Source organism: Neofelis nebulosa, chromosome 4, assembly GCF_028018385.1.
Source record: "Neofelis nebulosa isolate mNeoNeb1 chromosome 4, mNeoNeb1.pri, whole genome shotgun sequence".
NCBI lineage: Eukaryota > Metazoa > Chordata > Mammalia > Carnivora > Felidae > Neofelis > Neofelis nebulosa.
In genome coordinates this window covers 151,360,318-151,383,342 of record NC_080785.1, presented here as the reverse complement: position 1 = coordinate 151,383,342, position 23,025 = coordinate 151,360,318, and the positions used below count along the sequence as shown (strand labels likewise).

At 54.2% G+C, this 23,025-nt stretch overlaps 1 protein-coding gene and 1 non-coding gene across 9 annotated transcripts in view; one reads left to right on the top strand and one right to left on the bottom strand.

Annotated features, from left to right (window-relative positions):
* The window catches only part of RNF123 (ring finger protein 123), a 30,028-nt gene that overhangs the window by 1,683 nt on the left and 5,320 nt on the right, over positions 1-23,025 (top strand). For 4 of the 8 annotated variants that reach the window (XM_058726910.1, XM_058726907.1, XM_058726908.1 and 1 more), the window contains exons 2-32: positions 325-442; positions 724-808; positions 3,551-3,630; positions 3,776-3,870; positions 4,260-4,314; positions 4,436-4,521; positions 4,793-4,879; positions 5,107-5,174; positions 5,371-5,496; positions 5,881-5,995; positions 6,075-6,179; positions 6,550-6,723; positions 6,875-6,967; positions 7,040-7,113; positions 7,911-8,028; positions 8,222-8,321; positions 8,538-8,599; positions 8,783-8,854; positions 9,079-9,199; positions 9,827-9,928; positions 11,146-11,252; positions 11,497-11,695; positions 12,032-12,177; positions 12,468-12,551; positions 13,342-13,449; positions 19,805-19,982; positions 20,856-20,930; positions 21,082-21,169; positions 21,263-21,350; positions 21,438-21,522; positions 22,854-22,993. In XM_058726910.1, coding sequence (XP_058582893.1) covers positions 361-442; positions 724-808; positions 3,551-3,630; positions 3,776-3,870; positions 4,260-4,314; positions 4,436-4,521; positions 4,793-4,879; positions 5,107-5,174; positions 5,371-5,496; positions 5,881-5,995; positions 6,075-6,179; positions 6,550-6,723; positions 6,875-6,967; positions 7,040-7,113; positions 7,911-8,028; positions 8,222-8,321; positions 8,538-8,599; positions 8,783-8,854; positions 9,079-9,199; positions 9,827-9,928; positions 11,146-11,252; positions 11,497-11,695; positions 12,032-12,177; positions 12,468-12,551; positions 13,342-13,449; positions 19,805-19,982; positions 20,856-20,930; positions 21,082-21,169; positions 21,263-21,350; positions 21,438-21,522; positions 22,854-22,993 — 3,198 coding nt within the window. In that variant the 5' untranslated portion in view covers positions 325-360. Of the gene's footprint in view, positions 1-324; positions 443-723; positions 809-3,550; positions 3,631-3,775; positions 3,871-4,259; positions 4,315-4,435; positions 4,522-4,792; positions 4,880-5,106; positions 5,175-5,370; positions 5,497-5,880; positions 5,996-6,074; positions 6,180-6,549; positions 6,724-6,874; positions 6,968-7,039; positions 7,114-7,910; positions 8,029-8,221; positions 8,322-8,537; positions 8,600-8,782; positions 8,855-9,078; positions 9,200-9,826; positions 9,929-11,145; positions 11,261-11,496; positions 11,696-12,031; positions 12,178-12,467; positions 12,552-13,341; positions 13,450-19,804; positions 19,983-20,855; positions 20,931-21,081; positions 21,170-21,262; positions 21,351-21,437; positions 21,523-22,853; positions 22,994-23,025 lie in introns of all 8 variants that reach the window. The other 4 variants (XM_058726912.1, XM_058726911.1, XM_058726913.1 and 1 more) reach the window with 4 other exon arrangements.
* Positions 3,191-3,297, bottom strand: LOC131511175 (U6 spliceosomal RNA). Its single transcript, XR_009261380.1, has one exon. It is a non-coding gene; the product is annotated as a U6 spliceosomal RNA (small nuclear RNA).

The following is a 23,025-nucleotide window of genomic DNA, read 5'->3' as shown; positions in this document are numbered from 1 at the left end:
GAGAAGGATACAGGGTCTCTGTCTCTAGGCCACCTCACTTTGGACAGTTTGGTCTGATTTTCCTGGGGTTGAGACATTTAGTTTGGTTTAACAAACCTATATCTGGCAACTGCTCTCCGTTGGGCCCTGTGCTGAGCACTGGAACATGGCGGAGCCCTGTGTAGGAAGCTGGGAACCCCTGGTTTCTTGCCCCGGGTTGGTTTGTGTGTGAGTGTGCATGTACCTGGCCTCACCTGCTCCCAAGCTTTCTTGCTGCCCCAGAACTGAGGTGGGTATGGGGGCCCTTGGTTGGCCTCAAATAGATAGGCTCTGCCTCCGGCTCAGCCCCCAGGACCGCTGGCTGCCCAGAAGAAATGAAGGATGGCATCTAAGGGGTCCAGCATGTCTTTCTCCCGCAAGAGCTATCGGCTGACATCAGATGCTGAGAAATCCAGGGTCACAGGTAAGGGCTGACGTGTCTGGGAGGAGGCTCCTTGTGTTGAGGGAAGGAGAAGGAAAAGACAAAGGCGGTAAAGTCCCAGGTCTGGTGAGCTCCAAGCCTTGCTGCACCCCTTGTACCTGTGAGCCAGCTCTTCTCCATCAGCTGCGATGGAGCAGTGCACCCAACATGACTGCTCTTGTGACCCCTGTGGCTAGCCTAGGACCAGGAGCCTGTAGAGCCAGCCCAGTCTAGGAGCTTACACTGACTGTGTGACCCTTCTCTTCTTCTGCCCTGTGGCACAGGTATTGTGCAGGAGAAACTACTGAATGACTACCTGCACCGCATCTTTTCCTCTCCTGAGCATGCGCCCACCGCAGCCACCAGCAGGTATGGCCATGTGGGTAGCCCCTGACTCCAAAGGACCAGCCCAGAGCCTCTGGGTAGGCTGGCTTGGGTTCTGTTCTCCCTCTACCGCTCCTGGCTGTGAGACCTCTGGCCAGAGAGTCTGCCTTCTGGACTCTGCATCTTCACCTCCTCTGGCCGTGTTAGTACCTTCTTTCTGAGGGTGTTGTGGAGGTTAGGGAAGTGGTACACATTCAGTCCTCAGGAGAGCACCTCACTCCTACTCCACAATCAGCATCTGGTCCCCACATGCACCTGCCTGCACATCTGTCCCACCCCAGTCCTCTGTAGCTGCCACCTGAACCTATAAAGTGCAGACCCTACCAAGCCCCTTTTCCTTGAAAGTTGAGTACATTATTGTTCCTAAAAAAGTTACAAGTGCACTTGAGCAGAAACTTAGAAGAAGAAAAAACGTCTGTGTGTCTTGTTCTAACTTGACCATTTGAGCATAATTTTTCTGTTTTTCTTACCTTGTGATGTGTATAGTTTGGATTATGCTGTATAGACTTTTTTTAAAGTTTTCTGTCACCTTCAGTTCTTTTTAAAGTTTTGAGAAATAATTGACATATAATGAACTACATGTATTTGAAGGGTAAAATTCAGTAAGTTTTTATCCAGATAACCTGTTAAACCATTATTGCCATCGAGATAGTGGATCGATCCCACACCTCGAAAAGTGTATAGAAGTTTAGATTCTATCTTTGTCATTAAACATTATCTCCTGAGTGTTTATTTTCTGTATTACAAATTAATCTTGGTGGGCATCTTTTAGGGCCAGGGGTCTGTTGTAGCCTTTAGCACTGCCCTGGTTTAGAGGGGCTTTTGCTTTTGTAAACAGTGCCGCTGTGAGGATGCCCAGGGTTGGAATCATGGGCTGGAGCATTTGAACTGCAGTCACTTTTAAGACTCTTGCTACATTACTTCTTCAGAGGGTCACGTGGATTCTGCCTTCCTGCAGTGAGGCATGGGTGTCCCTATCTCTCAGCCCTCCTACCAGCTGGGCTCTCCTGCCTTCCACAATCTCTGCTCTCTGGGCAGCCACAAAGGGCAGTGCTGTTGCGTCTTCCATTTAAATGTCTGTGGTGGCCATAGGATTCCTACTTATGGAGAGCTACTGCCCACCTCCACTCCAGCCCCATTCCTGGCCTGTTTCCAAGGCCATCTGATCCCTACCTCATGTGATATCAGAAATGGTCCTGCTGCCACTGCTTCTGTGGCTGCCAGGAGGGAGAGCAGGTGGCAGGGCCATCAGTCAGTGCTTGTGTGGATGCAGAGCCCTGGGCTGGGACATAGGCGATCCAAAAAGGGCAGGCAAGTGCTGGGTTGGCCAAAGGACAGTGCTGCAGGCACTCGCTGAGGCTGAGCTGCCCCCAGCTGCTCTTGAGAGCAGGCAAAGAACTAGAGCAGGCCTCCCAAGTGGGGGCCGGTAAGCACTGCCATGACAGAAGGCTTTATCCCTGGGCCTGTTGGGGTGTTTAGAGAGGAGGTTGACTGGAACTTTCCAAGCTACTGGTGGGGCACCCCATTGCATGGCTGCCACTTGACCTTGGCTTGGGGGTTAGTAGGAATGGGGAAGAGGATTCACGCCTCTCTACCTCTGGCAGCTGAGTAGTAGCTCACAACTGGGGAACATGTGGTTCCTGAGCCAGGTGAAGCTACTTTGCCAGAGAGTTGGTGCTTTGGCCCATCTATGTCCCTTCCAGAGCCTACCCTCTAGACCATTGAATGGAGAAAGTGCTGGGATCAGAGGTGGCAGAGAGGTGCCAGCAGTCTGTGGGCTGCGTCCAGATGGGCACTGGTCTCTGTTCTACTCGAGCCCTGCTAGTTACTGCCACCCCATTCCCTGCTATTCTTAGCAGCTGTACTCAGGACAGGGCTGGCCAGCATCAGACAGAGGCCTTTCTCCTCTGAGCATGTGTGCTGGGTATATAAGGGGGCCACTCAGATTTCCCCAGCCCCTCTGGCTGGGGCTGATGGCAGATAGGCAGGCCAGGTGCTCTAGTTTCCTATACAGGTGGGTACAGGACAGAGCCAGCTAGCAACTCAGAGGGCTCAGCCCTTCATCCTCCCAAGACATGTCTCATTCAACACAAACTTCCCTGGCTGGGACCACAGGCCTGGGATCAAGGGCTGGCCTAGCTGTCATTGGTATAGGCTGCCTTGGGGATTGGTACTTCTCCCAGCCTTCCTCTCCCAGGCAAAGCAACAGATCCTTCTTTAGGGGTGGGTAGGTTATGGGCCATGCAGGGAGCACACATTATGCCTTGGAATCTTCATAGCATCTCTGACATACAGCTATGTTCCTTTTTTACAGATGAGGGAATTAGGGTTGAGGAAGGGCTCTTTTTTTTTTTTTTTTTTTTTTTTTTTTTAATGGAACGCTTCACGAATTTGCGTGTCATCCTTGCGCAGGGGCCATGCTAATATTCTCTGTATCGTTCCAATTTTAGTATATGTGCTGCCGAAGTGAGCATTTTTTTTTTTTTTAAAGTCCTGAGGTACACCACATTGAACTGGTACTTTTTAGTTTAGTGGGTAGTCCAGCCTTCTGACCACCCCCCCCCCCCCGCCCCGCATTCAAGAATATAGGACTAGGCACAAGCCTTTTTCTGGAATCTAGGCAGCCACTGTCCGAAGCTCAGAGGAAAGGGAGTAGGAGAGGGGTTTAGTGTCATCTGACTGGTTTCAAGGACTTTTGGGCCCCTCGCAGCCTCTTGCTCTCCCCAGGAAACCCCTGAACTTCCAGAACCTGCCAGAGCATCTGGACCAGCTGTTACATGTAGACAATGAGGATGAGGAGAGCCAGGGTATGTGGCAGCTTCTGGAATGGGATTGGGGGAGCCAGGCTGGGCCCTGGAGGCCCTGGGGGCTGCCTTGGGGAACACAGTATCCTCTATGCATTCTGTCAGACCCTGTGCCCTGCCTGACCCCACACCTACCTTTCCCTTTCAGGACAGGTTGAAGGGCGGCTTGGCCCATCCACTGTGGTCCTGGACCACACAGGTGGCTTCGAGGGGCTTCTTCTGGTGGATGACGACCTCCTAGGGGTGAGTGAGGGCAAGGCGAGGCCCCAGGTCCACGCCCCTCCTGACAGCCCCAAGCTGCTCCTGATGTGGCCTTGGTCTCTCTATCCTTTTTTATGGGGCTGCAGCCACAAACCCCTCCTGATGTGCTCATTGAGTCCTCAGCCCCCAAACCCTCCTGATACAACCCTAAAACCTACTCGGTGCAACTCCAGCCCCAAGCTGTTCCCATCACAGCCATGAACCCCTCCTCTCATGCTGCCACCCCTCCCACCCTGTTCAGGCTCAGTGCGGTATTGGCTAGAACAGGCAGGCACCACCAATACAACCCGCGTTGAGGATGGGGCCATTCCTCTTTGGGGAGGCACTCTGTGTGCCCGAGAGGAGGCTCACCATCTCTACTCTTCACCCAGGTGATTGGACACAGCAACTTTGGTACTATCCGCTCAACCACGTGTGTGTATAAAGGTGAGACCATGCTCTGGCCACCATGCTGTGGCCCAGGTTGTTGGGAGGGGATCTGTGGGCCCAGGTCTGAGGCAGGAGGCAGTCTTTTTCTATCTGCTAGGCCTGACTTGGTTTATTCCAGGGAAATGGGTCTACGAGGTGCTCATCTCCTCTCAGGGACTCATGCAGATTGGCTGGTGCACTATCAACTGCCGCTTTAATCAGGAGGTACGTGTGAGAGAGGCCCCCTCGTAGGGAGACATGCTGCTGCAGGCCTCATCAGGGCTCGGGCAACCCACCAGACCACATGAGGTCTGCTTGGAACTGTAACCCGACTGCCCTCTGGAGGAGGAATGCATCCCACCCTGCCCTAGGACAATAGCAACCCAGGCCAGGAAATCACTCCTTCCCTCAGAGCATCAACCCTTTTCTCTAGAACTCTGTGGGTGCAAGGTTGACGGCTGGTGGGCTCTGGACCTCACAGACCCTTCTTCCCTAGGAGGGGGTTGGAGATACACACAACTCCTATGCTTATGATGGCAACCGGGTACGCAAGTGGAATGTGACCACAACGAATTATGGCAAGGTGAGGGCCAAGACCCCTGGAACCCGCTTGCCCCATGTTCATCCTCACAGCTTGGGTGGGAGCCACCAAATAGCCACAAGAGACTGTAGGGCAAAGGGAGAGGGCAGAGACTCAGGTGCTCTGTACTTATGGCCACCTACCCTGAGGGGTAGTGGAGACACAGCCAGGGGGCAGAGCGGGCAAGCTGCTGGAATTCTGTATGTCTGTAAGGCCTCCTCCCCTGGCAGGCATGGGCAGCGGGAGACATCGTGAGCTGCCTGATCGACCTGGACGATGGCACTCTGTCCTTCTGCCTGTGAGTCTCCTGCCTCTTCCCACAGGCCTGGCCTCTGGGACCTCCCTGAGCTGCCCTCAGCTTCCCAGTCCCTTTAAGGGGGCCAGGCCGACTTTAATAGCCTGAGGGTGGACAGCCGCAACAGAGCCTTGCTTACTGGCCTGTTTCGGCTACATCCTTCTTAGCACGGGCTCACAGGCCTTCCCTTCTGCTCCAGGAATGGCGTGTCACTGGGCACCGCTTTTGAGAACTTGTCCAGGGGCCTGGGCATGGCCTACTTCCCAGCCATCAGCCTTTCCTTTAAGGAGTCTGTGGCCTTCAACTTTGGCAGCCGTCCCTTGCGATATCCTTTTGGGAAGAAGTCTGTGGACTGCCTGGAAGCTCTTGAGGAAGCAGGGACGAGGGGCTCCCTGCCCTGGGAGTTCTATGGGCTGGTGGTGGGCCATGGTTGCCTAGGGGAGAGGGGCGAGTACAGCTTAGGTGGGTGCTGGGAGGCACAATTCCTATGGCAACCTTATTAGGTGGGTACTGTACTGTGTGGAACAGATAAGAATGTGAAGCGGCAGAAGTTGCACCCCACAGAGACAGAGAGAGCTGTGCCGCAGACTAGGCCTTGTGACTCCACAGCCCTGCCCTGGAGCCTAGGCCCCTCCTTGGGGATCTCAGTGGAGAGGGATGGGTGCATCTGAGCCACAGACCAGGTATTGCTGGCTTAACTCTGTGCCACCTACCCAGTGGCAGGTTACCGGCCCCTGCAGGACCCACCCCGTGCTGACCTGGTGCGGGCACAGAAGTTGCTGGGCTGCTTCCGGGCAGTGCTCAGCGTGGAGCTGGACCCCGTGGTGAGCCAGGGACTGGGCCGGGTGAGCTGAGGGCCTTCTGCAGCCCTTTGACCCCCACTGTCCTTTCTTCCCCACATAGGAAGGCCGGCTGGTGGAGAAGGACAGCTGCGAGTGGCAGTTGCAGGGCCAGCCCACCGTCCTCCTCACGCTGGCCCACATCTTCCATCGCTTTGCACCGCTCCTGGTGAGGGGATGTTTGGGAGGGGAAGAAGTGGGCTGTGGCACAAGTGCCGGTACTAGGGGCTGGGAAGCCGAGGCGCATGAGGCTCAGCACCGTCACCTGGCAGGGGTCCCATGTGACCAGAGCCCTTAGACCTCAAGGATGTCACCCAGGGAAGGAGGAGATGCTTCCAGCTGAGGATATCAGGGGATGTCCTAGAGAAAAGATTGAGGGGTAATGACATCACTGGCTAAGGGAACTGCATGTGTGAAATGCCAGAGGAGCCCTGGGGCGGCGGCTTTTCTTGTGTCTCAGACCCTGGAAGGGCTCATCTGTGTCTTGGGGTTGCTTGAGGGAACCCAAGACTATACCTGTGGCCTTGGCCCCATGCCAGAGCAGGGGCAGAAGGCCACCACCTCACCAGTGCCTGCCCTTGGTGCAGCGCAAGGTATACCTGGTAGAGGCCGTGCTCATGAGCTTCCTGCGGGGCGTCGTGGAGGCAGGCACCCCTGCACAGGCCCAGTCCATGGTGCGTCAGATCCTCGACCTCCTGTGGCTCTTCATGGAGGTGAGGCTTCGGACTTCAGGCCTCAGGCCAGGATGTCAGGCTCCACCGAGATAGGGGAGGTACAGGGAGGGTTTGGGAAAAGACCCATAGATGGCTGTCCTGGCACCTGCCCTCTGCCAGCTAGGTGTGCAGCCCGGCATCTCTCCCCCAGGACTATGAGGTACAGGATTGCCTCAAGCAATTGATGATGTCCCTGCTGCGGCTTTACCGGTTCTCACCCATCGTCCCAGACCTGAGCCTACAGGTGGGAGCTCCTGCCCCTGCCCCTGGGCCCCCTGGGCCCTAGCCGCCTTCTCTGAGCACCCCATCCCCACAGATCCACTACCTGCGGCTCACCATCGCCATCCTGAGGCATGAGAAGTCCCGCAAGTTTCTGCTTAGCAATGTCCTGTATCCTTTCCTTGCTGCCAGACAGGCCAGACATGTGGTGTCCTCTGGGGTCATTAGGGGCCAGGGAGGGCAGTGTGCCTCTGGCCAGGGGTCCCTACGGAGGCTCAGAGGACCAGAGCCGCGCAGTATGTGAGTCCTTGTTGCAGGACCCAGCCTTCCCAGCACTCTCTCTACAGAGCAGAGAGGGTAAAGCAAAGGACCCCGGCCAGCTGGCCAGCCTGAGCAGGGATTTCCAGACGGCTGCCGACTCTTGGGCTACGTGGAGGTGTGGAGACGCCACCAGGGCCTGACTGCTGTAGCCAAAGCAGCACTGAACTTTTATCTGAGTCCCACGACAGGGGTTCCCATGAGATCTTCTTTTGGGACTTGGCTCTTCCTGCTTCCCAACACTGTTGAGGACTGTGCTGCAGGAGGGAGGGTGCTGGTGGGGAAACCTGTGCTGGTAGCTGTCTTTGTGTGGGGTCTTCAGCCTCCGAGAGTTAGAAACAGCTGGGAGACGGAGAGGCCGCCAGGCCCTCTCTCAGCCTGTTCCCCCCACCCCCCTCATGTGTTCCTGTGACAAGCCTTTTTAGTACATTTGCTGGGAATCAGGCTTAGTGGACTTGATGGCCACAGCTATTTTTCAGGGCTCATGGTCGAGGGAGACTGGCTTATAGTAGCAATGGTACCTCTAAGGGTAGGAGAATATGGTGGGCATATGGGGAGACAGGTGAGTTCGGAAGAGCTTCCCAGGGAGAACTCGTGAGGGTGTAAGGTACACCCCTTGGTGAGTGGAACTCTGCCTTGACAACCACCAGCTTCGATGTGCTCCGGTCTGTTGTCTTCTTTTACATCAAGAGCCCTCTGCGAGTGGAGGAGGCTGGCCTACAGGAGCTCATTCCCACTACCTGGTGGCCCCACCGCTCCAGCAGGGAGGTGGGCCGACTGAGATGGGCAGGCAGGGTCACAGGGAGGGCTGACCCAGGGTATCTGAGCCGCCTGGCCTTGAGCATGTGAGGCCCCTTCCCCAGCCTGGTCTCTGGCGTGGGAGTAGGGGTTTCCTGTCTGAAGCAGGCCTGGTTAAGTCCTGAGTGAGCTCTGCTGTCTTCCATCCCCTGCTCCTGCCCAGGGCAAAGACAGTAAGGATGTAAAGGATGAGACCGCTGAGGAGCACAGACGGAGGCGTGCCTACGAACGTGGCTGCCAAAGGCTCAAGAAGCGCATCGAAGGTTAGCCCCCTGCCCAGGGCACTGAGTAGGGGGAGGACGATTTGTGTGCGTGTGCGTATTGGGGGCTCTTGGTAGTGACCATGTCTAGATTCAGCTTGTGGAACCCTGAGAGTGGAGCCCTGATCCAAACCTGCCGCCCCTTCCCATCCCTGGGAGCCTGAGAGCAAGGCTCTGCCTGAGGAGAGCTCAGTGTTGTGTTCCCTACCCCACCTCCAGTGGTGGAAGAACTACAGGTCCAGATCCTGAAGCTGCTGCTGAACAATAAAGATGATAATGGGGTAAGTGACTCCCAGATCCCCGCGTGGGTCCCTGATAGGGATGGGTGCTGGTACTGGGGCCCTGAGACCCAGAGGGCAGGGACTGGCTCGGGTTCCCATAGCAGGGCCCAGGCTAAGGCACAGCACCGAGCCAGTCCACTCCAGGGCCAGCTCCTCACAGCCTCATTTTTCCTTCCCTCAAAGGGGGAGGCTTCTAGGTACATCTTCCTGACCAAGTTCCGAAAGTTTCTACAGGAGAATGCCAGTGGCCGGGGGGTAAGTGTCCACTCGGCCAGCCCACCATGGACACTTGGCTGTGTTGCAGGGTCTGCACCCCAGGCTTCCAGCACCTCTCAGCCTGCTGCATCCCTGCCAATCTTGCTCTTCCTCTGCTGCCCCGCCCTCTGTGCTCACCCCAGGGTCCTGGGGCAGGCCTTGGATGAGGAGTGAGCAGGCTCTAGGCTGGCACAAATGCATGTCCTGTGCCCTGTGCCCTGCAGAATATGCCCATGCTGTGTCCCCCTGAGTACATGGTCTGCTTCTTGCACCGGCTGATATCTGCCCTGCGCTACTATTGGGATGAATACAAGGCTTCGAACCCTCGTGCCTCCTTCAGTGAGGGTGAGTGGGGCCAGGCCTCATCAGAGAGGCTGGGCAGGGCTGTCCCGGTGATAGTGTAGAGTGCGGAGCTGGCGGCAGGGTGGGGGTGGAGCTGTCCCAGGCTTCCTAACAAGTTGAGTACTCTCCTGATGGGTGGCTTTTCCACAGGGCAGCAGGAACTCCACTCTGTAGGAGTGCCAAACCCACATTCACTCTGTCCCCACAAGTTCCTGCCCACTATGGCCGCCTCTTCTCAGTCCCAGTCCGTCCAACCCTCTGCAGTCCTTTGTAGGGGACACCAGGGACAGGCCCTGAGGTGTTGGGGGCTGTGTTTGTGTGGGACAGGGTCCTCAGGGCCAGTGGGAGCCGTGCCTGCCCTGGATTGGGGATGTCCATAGGGCTGGGTCAGGGCCCTCTCTGAATGTGACTGCAGAGTGCTCCCTTCATCCCAACTCGTGCAGTCACTGACACTGACCCCAAATGGTCGGGGGTGGGGTGGGGGGGAAGCCATGCTGTGTGCCTGAGCAGGGCAGGTAGGTGGCCAAGCCCAGGGGTCTCCTCTGGGCTAAGCAGCGTAGAGGGGTGGCTTCTCAGTTTGTCTTCCTATCTGGCTCACTGCTGGCCCGGCCTCCCAACCCCTCCTTGCAGAGGCCTACATACCGCCTCAGGTCTTCTATAATGGCAAGGTGGACTACTTTGACCTGCAGCGCCTGGGAGGCCTCCTCTCACACCTTCGGAAGACCCTCAAAGGTACGTGTAGGCTTGTGGGCAGTGGGCAGGGCCGGACTGGGCGAGTGTGGGGCGTACAGTCCTCAGCCAGCTCTGCACTGGGTGCAGGGTTGCCCTCTGCCCGCCAGAGGGCGCCCGAGTATCTCGACCTGCTCCTCCATGGAGATGCCCTCTGCCTCAGGTCTTGGGTCCAGCCATCCCTTCCCTTGAGCTCCCTTCCCTTGAGCACCTGCCCCACGGGAAGCCTAGGGGTCCTATAAGGAACTAGGGAGCATATGTGGAGTGACCACGGGATCTTGGTGAGGTCACAGGGGTGAGAGGCGAGCGGGCACAAGTGCTGCCTGAGTGGCTTTCAAGGACGAGCACACGTGGCCACGGCACAGGGCACTACAAGCACAGCGCACGCAAAGGCGGGGATGCTCACAACAGCCTGGTAGGGCCTGGAGACGGAAGGCTGCTGGGGTGCTGGTGAGGAAACTACCAGGCGGGGAGTGGTGGGAAATAAGGCCAAGGAGTCGCACGGGTAGAGTCTGAGGGCCTTGTGGGCCACGAAGTAGGTGTGGGCTCATTCCAGGGATAGGGGCAACTTTGGAAGGTCCTGAGGCAGGGAAGTGAGGTCAGGGATCTGCGTGTGATAATGGAGTCAGTACATGGGCCAAGAGAGGAGATAGAGGGAGGGCAGGAGTGAAGGGGAGGAGTCAAAGATGACCCCAGGCTTCCTGCCCGAGGCTGTGGAGATGGGGCACCGTCGGGAAGGGGGCTGTAGGAGGAGGCTGAGGTGAAAAGTCCGCCATGTTTGAGGACCACAGCCTGGGCTGGAGGCAGAGGTGTTGCTGTTCCACCTCTCACTGACAGCTGGATGAGCCTACGGCGAGGCCTGTGTGCAAAGCGAGACAAGCAGTGGCCTAGACAGCCCTGGATCTTGTGTTTGTAGGTTAGAAAGTGCTGGGGAGAGAAGTAGGGGACCCTGGAGAGCATGCAGTCACTGGAAACAGAGGGACTGACGGGAGTGTGATGGGGAACACCTCCTGCTGTTAAGGTCCCTGAGACAAAAGCCTTGGGGCTTTTGTGAAGGCTGGCGTGGAATAAGTGGAGTGCATAGGCAAAGGTGCAGTGGTAAATGTGGGGCCCTGCAAAGCCCCCCGCTCAGCCAGTGGTGCTCTCTCGCCATCGTGGGCAGTTCCGTGTGACCCCTGAGCCCCCCACTGGCCTGAGAACTCTCCTGCCATTCCCTGCAGATGACCTTGCCTCCAAGGCCAACATCCTGATCGACCCATTGGAGCTCCAGGCAGCCACCATGGATGACCTGGACGAGGACGAGGAGCCAGCCCCAGCTGCGGCCCAGGTGCCGCGGTAGGGGCAGGCAGGGGGCTTGGTATTGGGCTGTCCCTCTATCATAAGGGCAGGGGTGTCACACGGGGTCACCTCCTTCTCCAGGCAGCAAGGAGCTTCTCACCAGGCAGGTTTCCTTGCTGTAGGTGGAGGCGCGAACCTTCCTGCCATTTCCCAACCCCACAAATCAAGGGAGTCCTACATGGGCCCCGGTCCTGGGGAGCTGAGTGGCGTCTGGCCTCCTCTCTCCTACACAGCGCCCCATGCAGGCTCTGGCCATGGGGGGCGTACTGCCCCTGCCCCGGCCCAGCTGGCTCAGTTCTCCAACCCTGGGCCGAGCTAACCGCTTCCTCAGCACAGCGGCTGTGAGCCTGATGACCCCACGGCGGCCTCTGACCACCTCGGAGAAAGTGAAGGTCCGCACGCTGAGCGCAGAACAGAGGACTCGTGAGGACAGTAGGTGCCAGGCAGGGCCAAGCACATCCATAGTTCCCCACCCTGGGCAAAGCCAAGCTACACCCCCATTCCTTCCCTGTCCTGCGGCCTGGCAATATCTCAAGGGCATGGGAAGTGCACTCTAAGGGCAGGAAATCGATGCTACAGAAATAGTCCTGGAGCTGCAGGCCCTTGCCCTACCCCTGCCCCCATGTTCTCCCCTGCAAGTCCCTCCTTGGGCCCAGGCAGGGAGAAAGGGCTCCCTTCTCCTACTGTGAGGCCCGTCCTGGCACCACAAGCTTGGGAGAGAGCTGGAATGGCCTACGGCCCTGACCCTCCCCTTCCCCCACTCCGTAGTTGAGGGCAGTCACTGGAATGAGGGCCTGCTGCTGGGGCGGCCCCCGGAGGAGCCTGAGCAGCCCCTCACGGAGAACTCCCTGCTGGAAGTCCTGGATGGCGCCGTCATGATGTATAATCTCAGCGTTCACCAGCAGCTGGGCAAGGTCTCCCACTGGTGGCCGATGAGCATGTCCTGTGGTCCCACACGTTCAGATGCTTGTGTGTGTGTGTTGGGGGGGAGGGGCGGATATCTACTCATGACTGCATGTGAATGTGTGCCACAGCAAGACTGATTGCTGCCAGTGATGTGTGGGCCTGACCTGGTTTTGTGGGAGGGGGTTGTCTGGGGCCGAAGGTTGGGAGCTTGGCAGGGCTGGGAGCCAGGCTGGGTCTGGAGAAACCTGAGTGACATGCCTGAGGAGTCACGCTGGACCTGTGGTGTCCGATGCTCTAGATGGTGGGTGTGTCTGATGATGTCAATGAGTATGCAGTGGCTCTGAGGGACACAGAGGACAAGCTCCGGCGGTGCCCCAAGCGGGTAAGACCTAGATGGGCAGGGGGGTTTTCGAGAGGGAGGGCTGTTGCAGAGAGGAGGCTTGCCAGCTCAGGCTTCCCAGGGCAGGCTACAGAGGGACTGTCCTGCCCCTGCTTCTGGGGGCTACACCGGTAGTTTTCCTGTCCCCACCCACCTGACTATGCCACATCAGTGAGAGCAGGGCTGGCATTAGGGCAGGGCAGGGCTTGAGCCCCATCACTAGCTGCAGCCCGCGCCAAGGTGCCCCTGCCCCCTGCCCGCTAAGTGCTGACGCACACCCACTCTCCTCATCAATTATGAATTCGACCCTGAGTGCTTCCTCGGCCACTTGCAGAGTCAGCAGGAAGCAGGACCTGACTCTCACACTTCCCTGCAGCCCCTCTGCTGTAGCTCTCCTGGCCTGGGGAGTAGGGCGTCCTGTGCCCAGGCTGGACTTCCCCAGCAGGGCCCTTTCCCCGCTGTCTGCAGAGCCCAGGCTTGCCTTTGCAGCCAAGTGAGAGCAGCTACCGGGGCCATGGTCCCAGCCTAGCTAGGGGACATGGCCAGGGGCTCATGGAACCCCAGCTGTGTCTCATTTCCATGCTCTGCACAAACAACCAAGACCCTGGTCTGAGGCCTGCTCGGGCTTGCCAGTGGGTCCTAGGCAGAAGAGGGTTTTGAAGAGTAGAGCTGAGTCTGCCCAACCTTTTGCCTGCTCCAGCCACCAGTGGGGTTCCTACCAGGCTGCCTGGAGCAAGCAGGGTGGGTGTGGGTATGGTGCCATGGCCTGATTGTCTTTCCCCTTGGGTGGCAGAGAAAGGACATCCTTGCAGAGTTGACCAAGAGTCAGAAGGTTTTCTCAGAAAAGCTGGACCACCTGAGTCGCCGTCTTGCCTGGGTCCATGCCACTGTCTACTCCCAGGTGAGTAGGTGTGGGCTTGGCCAGTGACTGCTGCCCTCCCCGAGCTCACTGACTAGTCACAGATGGCCAGGCTGTGCCGGCCTCTCAACGCTCCCTGCCCTCCTGGGCCTCTGCCATGCACGTGCCCCCTCTCCGCTCCCTATCCTCCCTACCTCCACACATGCTATGCCCCCTGAACCTCTCCTGCCCTGTGAGCTTGATTAGATGTCATTGTAGGCATCCCAGGTCCCCTCCAGCTCACAATTCCTCCCTTGCAGGAACAGGGCCTGTCTGTGCCTGTCTCCCCTTCTTCGCTTCCCCTTCCTTCTCTCCCGGGGTGGAGGTGTCCTCTTAGGAGCCCCAGTCTCCCTCACTCTGCACATGCTTCTCTCTGACTCCCCTTCTTCCTTTGAAGCCACAGCCTTGTTTTCTGTTTTGTCATTCACTCATTCGTTGATTCAGTAACATGTGCTCGGAGCCTGGAGTATGCCAGGTACATCTTGATGCTAGGGACACTCAGTCCTGACCCATGTCTGAGCCACGTCTGCCCTCCCAAGGCTGTCAGCCTTGAGCAGTGAACTGAAAGATGGTGCACTCTCTCTGTGACCATGCTTTGACCCTCAGGTCCCGAGCCCTCCAGACTTGCTTCCACTCCCTGCCTGTCCTAGCATCTCTCCCCAGCTAGTGAGCGCCCACGTCAGGACATCCGTCTACCTTCTTAGGCATGCCCTTCCCTCATAACTGGGTGATCAAGGCCCTTGGTGTCCCTACCTCTACCCGCCATCCCTACTTGCTTTTTCTCAGCCTCCTCCCGAGCCCAGACCGCTTCCACCTGTTACTCCTCCTTTCTCTCTTGCTGCAGACCACCTTGCCTCCAGCCCCATGCAGGCGGCTCCTCTCCTCCCTTGACTGGGATTTCATGGCTGTCCACTGGCCTATGCAATCTTTTTTTTAAATGTTTATTTTTGAGAGAGACAGAACAGAAGTGTTAGTGGGGGAGGGGCAGAGAGAAGGAGACAGAGAATCCCAAGCAGGCTCTGCGATGTGAAGTGGTATCTCATTGTATTTATTTTTATATATGTGTGTGTGTGTGTGTGTGTGTGTGTGTGTGTATATATATATATATATATATATATATATATATATAAAATGTGTGTGTGTATGTATACATTTATTTTATTATTTTTTAATATGAAATTTATTGTCAAATTGGTTTCCATACAACACCCAGTGCTCATACCAACAGGTGCCCTCCTCAATGCCCATCACACACCCTCCCCTCCCTCCCACCCCCCATCAACCCTCAGTTTTTAAGAGTCTCTTATGTTTTGGCTCCCTCTCTCTATAACCTTTTGTTTTTTTTTTTCTTTCCCCTCCCTCATGGTCTTCTGTTAAATTTCTCATGATCCACATAAGAGTGAAAACATGGTATCTCTCTTTCTCTGTATGACTTATCTCACTTAGCGTAACACTCTCCATTTCCATCCACGTTGCTACAAAAGGCCATATTTCATTCTTTCTCATTGCCACGTAGTATTCCATTGTGTATATAAACCACAATTTCTTTATCCATTTATCAGTTGATGGACATTTAGGCTCTTTCCATAATTTGGCTATTGTTGAAAGTGCTGCTATAAACATTGGGGTCCAAGTGCCCCTATGCATCAGCACTCCTTTATCCCTTGGGTAAATTCCTAGCAGTGCTATTGCTGGGTCATAGGGTAGGTCTATTTTTAATTTTTTGAGGAACCTCCATGCTGTTTTCCAGAGCAGCTGCACCAGTTTGCATTCCCACCAGCAGTGCAAGAGGGTTCCCGTTTCTCCACATCCTCTCCAGCATCTATAGTCTCCTGATTTGTTCATTTTGGCCACTCTGACTGGCGTGAGGTGGTATCTGAGTGTGGTTTTGATTTGTATTTCCCTGATGAGTGACGTTGAGCATCTTTTCATGTGCCTGCTGGCCATCTGGATGTCTTCTTTAGAGAAGTGTCTATTCATGTTTTCTGCCCATTTCTTCACTGGATTATTTGTTTTTTGGGTGTGGAGTTTGGTGATCATTGTGGTTTTGATTTGAATTTCCCTGTTGAGTATCTTTTCATGTGCTTATTGGACACATGTATATCTTCTTTGGAGAAATGTCTATTCAAGTGCATTTGCCCATTTTTAATAGGATTGTTTGGTTTTTGTTGTTTTGTAGGAATTATTTATATACATTGGATATTGACTCCTTATCAGATTATGATTTACACGTATTTTCTCTTTTTCTGTGAGTTGTCCTTCCACTCTGTAGATGGTGTCCTTTGCTGCACAGTTCATTTTGATAAAGTCCAATTTATTTTTTTCTTTTTTTGCCTGTGTTTTTGTTGTCACAGTCCAAAAGTCGGTGTTAAATCCAAGGTCATGAAGTCCTCTCCCCATGTTTTCTTCTAAGAGTTTTATAGTTTTAGCTTGTAAGTTTGGGTATTTGATCCATTTTGAGTTAATTTTTGTTTAAGCTGTAAGGCAGTGGTCCAACTTTATTCTTTTGCATATGGAAATTCAATTTTCTCAGCACCATTTATTGAAAAGACTGTCCTTTCTTCATTGAATGGTCTTGACAATCCTTGTCAAAAATCCTTTGACCATATATGTGTGAGTTTATTTCTGGGCTCTCTGGTCTGTATGACCATCTTTATGCCAGTATCACACTATCTTGATTATTGTAGCTTTGCAATAAGTTTTGAAATCAGGAAGTGTAAGATCTCCAACTTTGTTCTATTTCAAGGTTGTTTTGCCTGTTTGAGTCCCTTGGGACTCCATATGAATTTTAGGATAGATTTTTCTATTTCTGCAAAAAATGCCATTGGGATTTTGATAGGGATTGCATTAAATCTGTACTTAGCTTTGGTTAGTATTGCCATCTTAACAATATTAAATCTTCCAGTCCTTGAACATGGAATATTTTTCCATTTATTTGTGTCTTTTAAAATTTCTGTCAGCAACATTATATAGTTTTCAGTGTACAAGTTTTTCACCTTCTTGGTTATATTTATACCTATTTCATTCTTTTTGATACTAATGTAAGTGGAATTATTTTTCTGATTTCCTTTTTGGATTGTTCATTGCTAGTGTGTAGAAAAACAACTGACTTTTGTGTATGAATTTTATATCCTGCATGTTTCCTGAATTCACTTATTCTAACAGATTTTTTTTGTGTGTGGATTCTTTTTTTTTAATTTTAGTTAAGAATTTTGTTTTATGTTTCTTATTTTTGAGAGAGCAATGGAGTGCGAGTGGGGGAGGAGCAGAGAGGGAGACACAGAATCTGAAGCAGGCTCCAGGCTCTGAGCTGTCAGCACAGAGCCTGATGCGGGGCTTGAACCCATGAACCACAAGATCATGACCTGAGCCCAAGTCAGTTTCTTAACTGACTGAGCCACCCAGGCGGCCCTAATTTTAGTTTTTTAACATACAGTACAATATTGGTTTCAGCAGTAGACTTTAGTGATTCATCACTTACCTACAACACCCAGTGCTCATCACAGCAGGTGCCTTCCTTAATACCTATCACCTATTTAACCCATTCCCCCACCCACCTCCCTCCATCAACCCTCAGTTTGTTCTCTATTATTATGAGTCTCTTGTGGTTTGTTTCCCTCTCTTCTCCTTTTTTTCCCTCTCTTCCCTTATGTTCATCTGTTTTGTTTCATAAGTTCCACATATAAGTAAAATCATGTGGTATTTGTCTTTCTCTGATTGACTTATTTCGCTTAGCATAATACATTCTGGCTCCATCTACATCATTGCAAATGGCAAGATTTCATTCTTTTTGATGGCTGAGTTATATTCCATTGTAGATATACACCACATCTTCTTTATCCATTCATCAATCAATGAACATTTAGGCTCTCTCCATAGTTTGGCTATTGTTGATGATGCTGCTATAAACCTTTGAATCTGTATTCTTGTATCCTTTGGGTAAATACCTACCAGTGCAATTGCTAGATCGTAGGGTAGTTCTATTTTTTTGAGGAACCAGCAGTGCAAAAACGTTCCCCTTTCTGCACATCCTTGCCAACACCTGTTGTTTCTTGTGTTGTTGTTGTTGTTGTTGTTGTTGTTTTTAATGCTTATTTTTGAGAGAGAGAGAGAGAGCAGGGAAGAGGGGCAGAGAGAGAGAGAGGAAGACAGAGGATCTGAAGTGGGCTCTGTGCTGACAGCAGAAAGCCCGATGTGGGACTCAAACTCATAAACTTCAAGATCATGACCCGAACCAAAGTTGGACACTTAACTGACTGAACCACCCAGGTGCCCCATCTTATGTTGTTAATTTTAGCCATTCTGACAGGTGTGAGGTGGTATCTCATCATGGTTTTGATTTGTATTTCCCTGATGACAAGTAATGAGCATTTTTTCTTGTGTCTGTTAGCCATCTGGATGTCTTCTTTGGCAAAGTGTCTATCCATGCCTTCAGCTCATTTTTTAAGTGGGTTATTTGTTGTTTGGGTGTTGAGTTTGAGAAGTTTTTTATAGATTTTGAATACTAGCCCTTTATCTGATATGTCATTTGCAAATATTTTCTCAAATATCTTCTTCTGTAGGCTGCCTTTTATTTTGCTGATTGTTTCCTTCACTGTGCAGAAGCTTTTTATCTTGATGAGGTCCCAATAGTTCATTTTTGCTTTTGTTTCCTTTGCCTCCAGTGATGTGTCTAGTAAGAAGTAGCTGCGGCCGAGGTCAAAGAGGTTTTTGCCTGCTTTCTCCTCTAGGATTTTGGTGGTTTCCTGTCTCACATTTAGGTCTTTCATCATTTTGGTTTTATTTTTGTGTATGGTGTAAGAAAGTGGCCCAGGTTCATTCTTCTGCATGTTGCTGTCCAGTTTTCCTAACCCCATTTGTTGAAGAGACTTTTTTCCACTGGATATTCTTTCCTGCTTTGTCGAATTTTTTGCTAGATTCTTGAGGGTTTTCTACATATAAGATCACGTCATTTGCGAATGGGGATAATTTTACTCCTTTATTTCCAATTTGGATGACTTTTACTTCTTTTTCTTTCCTAATTGCTCTGGCTAGGACTTCCAGTACTGTGTTGAATAGAAGTAGCAAAAGTGGGCATCTTTGTCTTGTTCCTGATCTTAGAGAAAACGCTTTCAGTTTTTCACCATTGAGTGTGATGTTCTCTGTGGGCTTTTCATAACACAGCCCTTGCTATGTTGAACTGCTTTCTTCTCCATCTTCAGTGCTCACCCTCCTGCCTCCTGCTCATTCACTTTCTCCCATTAGTAAAGAGAACAGTCCGTGATGCCCCTCCCTTGACTCTACATCTGCTTACAGAAACCACTCCCTTCCAACAACCATTCCCCTCTTGTCTGTGTCACAGCTTCTTCATCTTCCCTTCACTCTTGGTCCAACACAGGTTCCTCCACCTCTCTGGAATAGTCTTGCACGGTCCCTCCCAAGCCCCCCGCCCCCTTTGCAGACACATCCCTCCCCCCACCCCCCCTGCAATGCAGTGGCTCCCTGGGTGCATAGGTTCCATCCCCTCTTTAGACTTGGTCTTCTCTGGCCTTCTGTGGCAGTATGCTCCCAGCAGGCCTTCTGGCTCAGGCCCACCCTCTGACTCCTTGTGTCTTCTCGGGTTTTCAAGTTTGAGGGCACATCAGAGCTGGTGTCAAGTCCAGATGCTCCGACTCTGAGAGATTTGGGTGGTCTGGGCTGGGGCCTGGGACTTTGCTCTGCTCTGTTCGGTGACCCCTCCTGGGCACAGACCATGTGGAACAAGGCCCTTGGCGGGTTTGCTTTCTATGGCCTCTGTTTCACCAGTAATCATGCTCTTCAACACCACCTCTTTGGGGACGTTTTTAGGCACCATATGCTGCACATATCCTAAGCCACATCCCCTCTGCCCTGGACCAGGCCTGCTTCTCTTCCGGTACTTCTGACCTCCACGGAGGTTCCATCACCCCCAGAAATGTGGGCCCTGTTTGGTGCAGCCGGTCCCTTGCCCCCACAGCCCATCGATGCTTCCCCATTCCTGGCCTTCCAGTCCCTTGTCTGCTGTCTTGGGCCTAGATGAGGCCATGTAGCTTCTTTACTGTCCTGCCCCCACTCGCCCCTGCAGCTCCTTTTGCACTGGGCAGTGCTCCAACTCAGACTTATGGTCACATGACACCTTCTCACTTAAAACCTTGTGTACCTTTACTAATGCAAGCCAGAATTCTGATCTAGGCTGGGGTGTTGCCTCTCCAGGCACGGGGTGCACCCTCTTGCCTATCAAGCATGTGACTGCCCTGCCTGAGCCACTAACGAGGAGGCCTTTCCCGAGCCCCAGACCGTGCCCTGCCCCTTGCAACCCTTTCTACGAACAGCCTAGGAGCACCCCTTGTGCCTCCTATAGGAGAAGATGCTAGATATCTACTGGCTACTACGCGTCTGCCTGCGGACCGTCGAGCATGGCGACCGCACAGGTTCTCTCTTTGCCTTCATGCCTGAGTTCTACTTGAGCGTGGCCATCAACAGCTACAGTGCTCTCAAGAATTACTTTGGCCCTGTGCACAGCATGGAGGAGCTCCCAGGTGACAAAGCCATTCAGACCGGGAGGGGGCAGGAAAAGGGCCTTTATTGTAAACCCTTAGCAACCCTGTTCTGCACCCTCATGGCCCAGCAGCACACATCCGTGTAGGAAAGAGGGGAGGTAGCCCCTGTTCTCTTTGGTCCTGTGTTAGACAAGCATCTGCAAAAGCCCCACATGGTGGAGAGCCCTGCCCTGGTATTAGCGGCCACAGAGCCAACAGCTTCTCCCGGATGCTAGGAAGGAAAGAGACAGGATGGAGTGCCGGAGTGGGGGCCCCTCTGCTTTCACTTCCTTCTTGCTGTGGTACGGGAGCCGGTTGGCCTCACACAGACACCCTGGCACTGCACGTGGGATGTGGCAGCCCATGCAAAGGCAGAGCGGCTTGTGTTTGCAGATCGCAGTAAGGGGTGGTGGTACCCTGCTGGAGGCCATATGTAGGAGCTTGGGCTTCTTGCAGACTACTGATTTCAGGCTGGGTTTGGTGGTTTATGTCTGGATCAGGTTGTGGGCTGTCAGGCCCCTGGCCTGTCCCCTGCCCCGCCCCAGGCCTAGGTGCAGGCTTTGTCCTCAGAGGCGGAGCCATGGGTGCCCAAGGGGCTTTGACTGCTGAGCCATCAAGTGTGTGTGCGGAGATGGGTTTGAGCCCAGTCAGGACTCTTGCAGGACCTGTCCTCCCCCACAGTGAGTCTGTGCAATGGCCTCTCACAGTCAGTGAATGCCATGCCCAAAGTCCCTAGATGACAGCTTGGGCCCAGACTGGCCCTTGAAGTCAGCTCTGGAGCCCGCTGCCCAAGCCCACTCACCCTGCCAAGGGACGTGCCTGCCTCTGGAACCCCCGCTCCCGGCCAAGCACTCCTACTGCCCCATCCTGCAGGCTATGAAGAGACTCTGACACGCCTGGCTGCCATCCTTGCCAAACACTTTGCTGATACACGCATCGTGGGCACTGGTGAGGTGCCCTACAAAGGGCTTGGGGATATGGGGGTGGGATGGCACTTCTGGCTGGCCGTTTTTTGCACAGAATGCCGGCCAGGTGGGCTTGAGGCATGGGGGCCGGGGCTCATGCCAGCTACCTGCTGAGGCACAGCCTGTCCCAACAGACATCCGTGACTCGCTGATGCAGGCCCTGGCTAGCTACGTGTGCTACCCGCACTCCCTGCGGGCTGTGGAGCGGATCCCTGAGGAGCAGTGAGTGGGGGTCGGAGCAGGGAGGCGGGCACTCTGACCTGCACAGCACCATGTCTGGCCTCACCCTGTGCCCACCACCCCTTGCCCTTGCAGGCGTATTGCCATGGTGAGGAGCCTCCTGGCTCCCTATGAGCAGCGGCCCTGGGCCCAGACCAACTGGATCCTGGTGCGGCTCTGGAGGGTAAGTGTGGTTGGATGGGAAGTGGCTATGGCTGGCTGAAGGGGAGAGCTTCCCTGCCTCCCTGACCCCCACTGACCCTACCCACAGGGCTGTGGCTTTGGGTACCGCTATACACGGCTGCCGCACCTGCTGAAAACCAAGCCAGAGGACGCCAACTTGCCTAGCCTCCAGAGTGAGTGTCCAGGTTGGGTGACCCGGTGGCTCTGGCCCACTGCTGTTGGTCTTCTTGGACTCTTCTCGCTTCTCCTGGCCTGTCTCCCGGACTCCTGTTGGGCCCCAGCTCTGCCCCCCGGCGTTTCCATTTCCCTGCTTCCTCCCAGTCCATGGACACTCTGGGACACCTCCCCCTTGCTCCCCTGTCCCATGTGTGTCCTTTGGGTCTGAATGCTGTGCATGGGTCATGGTGAAAAGGGGCAGCATCTTCTCAGGGTGCTGGCAGCTTACTCAGAGTGAGGACTCCGAACCAGCTCCCTGACCTCCAGCCTCATCCTGGCACCGTGTCCACCTCCCACTTCAGTGTACTTGAGTCAAGGCAGGCACACAGACTGGGGCTTGGTCAGGGCCCCAGAGGGTGCCCATGGCGTTCCCAAGAGGAAGGGGAATTTGGTTGGGGGCAGAGGTTATACTGTCTCTCCAGGGGCCATGGATGGCCCAGCAAAGCCCTGTGAGCCTGAGGACCTTCACCTAGGCCCCTCCTGGGTCCTGGGTTTTCTGCCTTGCAGTCTGCCTGCCATACTCTGCACTCACCCCACTTGGTGGTTTTCCTAGGCCTACGTGATGTGTTTCTGCCTTCATGGGCAGGGTTTTTGCACAAAAGGGTCCCCAGAGACTGAGTGCCTTGTGTGAAGTCACTCATCAAGTCCTTGCCGGTTTTCTTGGATGCACCAGCGGGTGGAACTGAGCTGCAGTTAGAGTGGCAGTGGGACTAGATATTCATCCTGCTGGCTGTAGGAACTATTGATTTGCACGGGGTGGGGGGGTGGTGTCCAGCCCGGCTGTGGCTTAAGGGCTCTGGTTACCGCTCCCCGTCAGCCCAGACTTGGCACCCACCACCTCGGCCATATGCCAAGGCCAGGCCAAGGGCAGCAGAGGAGAGTAGAGGACGGCAGGGCTCTGACACAGTAGGTCTCGGGGATGCTGGTCTTGAAATGAATGAGGAGAAGCCTAGGTCACCCTGTCTGGGTCTAGCCCTCTCTGAGGGGCATGCGGCTGAGGACTTCTTTGGGGGCAGGCTACGGCTGGGGGGGCTGCTCTAGGCCAAAGGGATGGTGTGGGGCCAGGAATAACTTCAGCCTGTGGCTTGCCAGCAGGAGGAGGGACAGATTTAGCCCTAACCCCCAGGCAGCACTGTACCCTGTCTTCCCTGCCTTCATGACCTGAGCATCCTCAGGGAGCCATCTTTTTGTCCTTACACCAATGGCCCAACAAGTCAGGACAGAGGTAGACAGGCAGGAACCACAGACCAGAGTGCCCAGTGATGCCACCGTGTCAATGCCCCTGCAGAGCCCTGCCCCTCCACCCTGCTTCAGCAGCACATGGCAGACCTACTGCGGGAGGGTCCTGATGTGGCACCCAGCTTCCTCAACAGTGTCCTCAACCAGCTCAACTGGGCCTTCTCTGAGTTCATCGGCATGATCCAGGAGGTGGGTCACAGTGGGTCGCGTGGGCTGTGGTG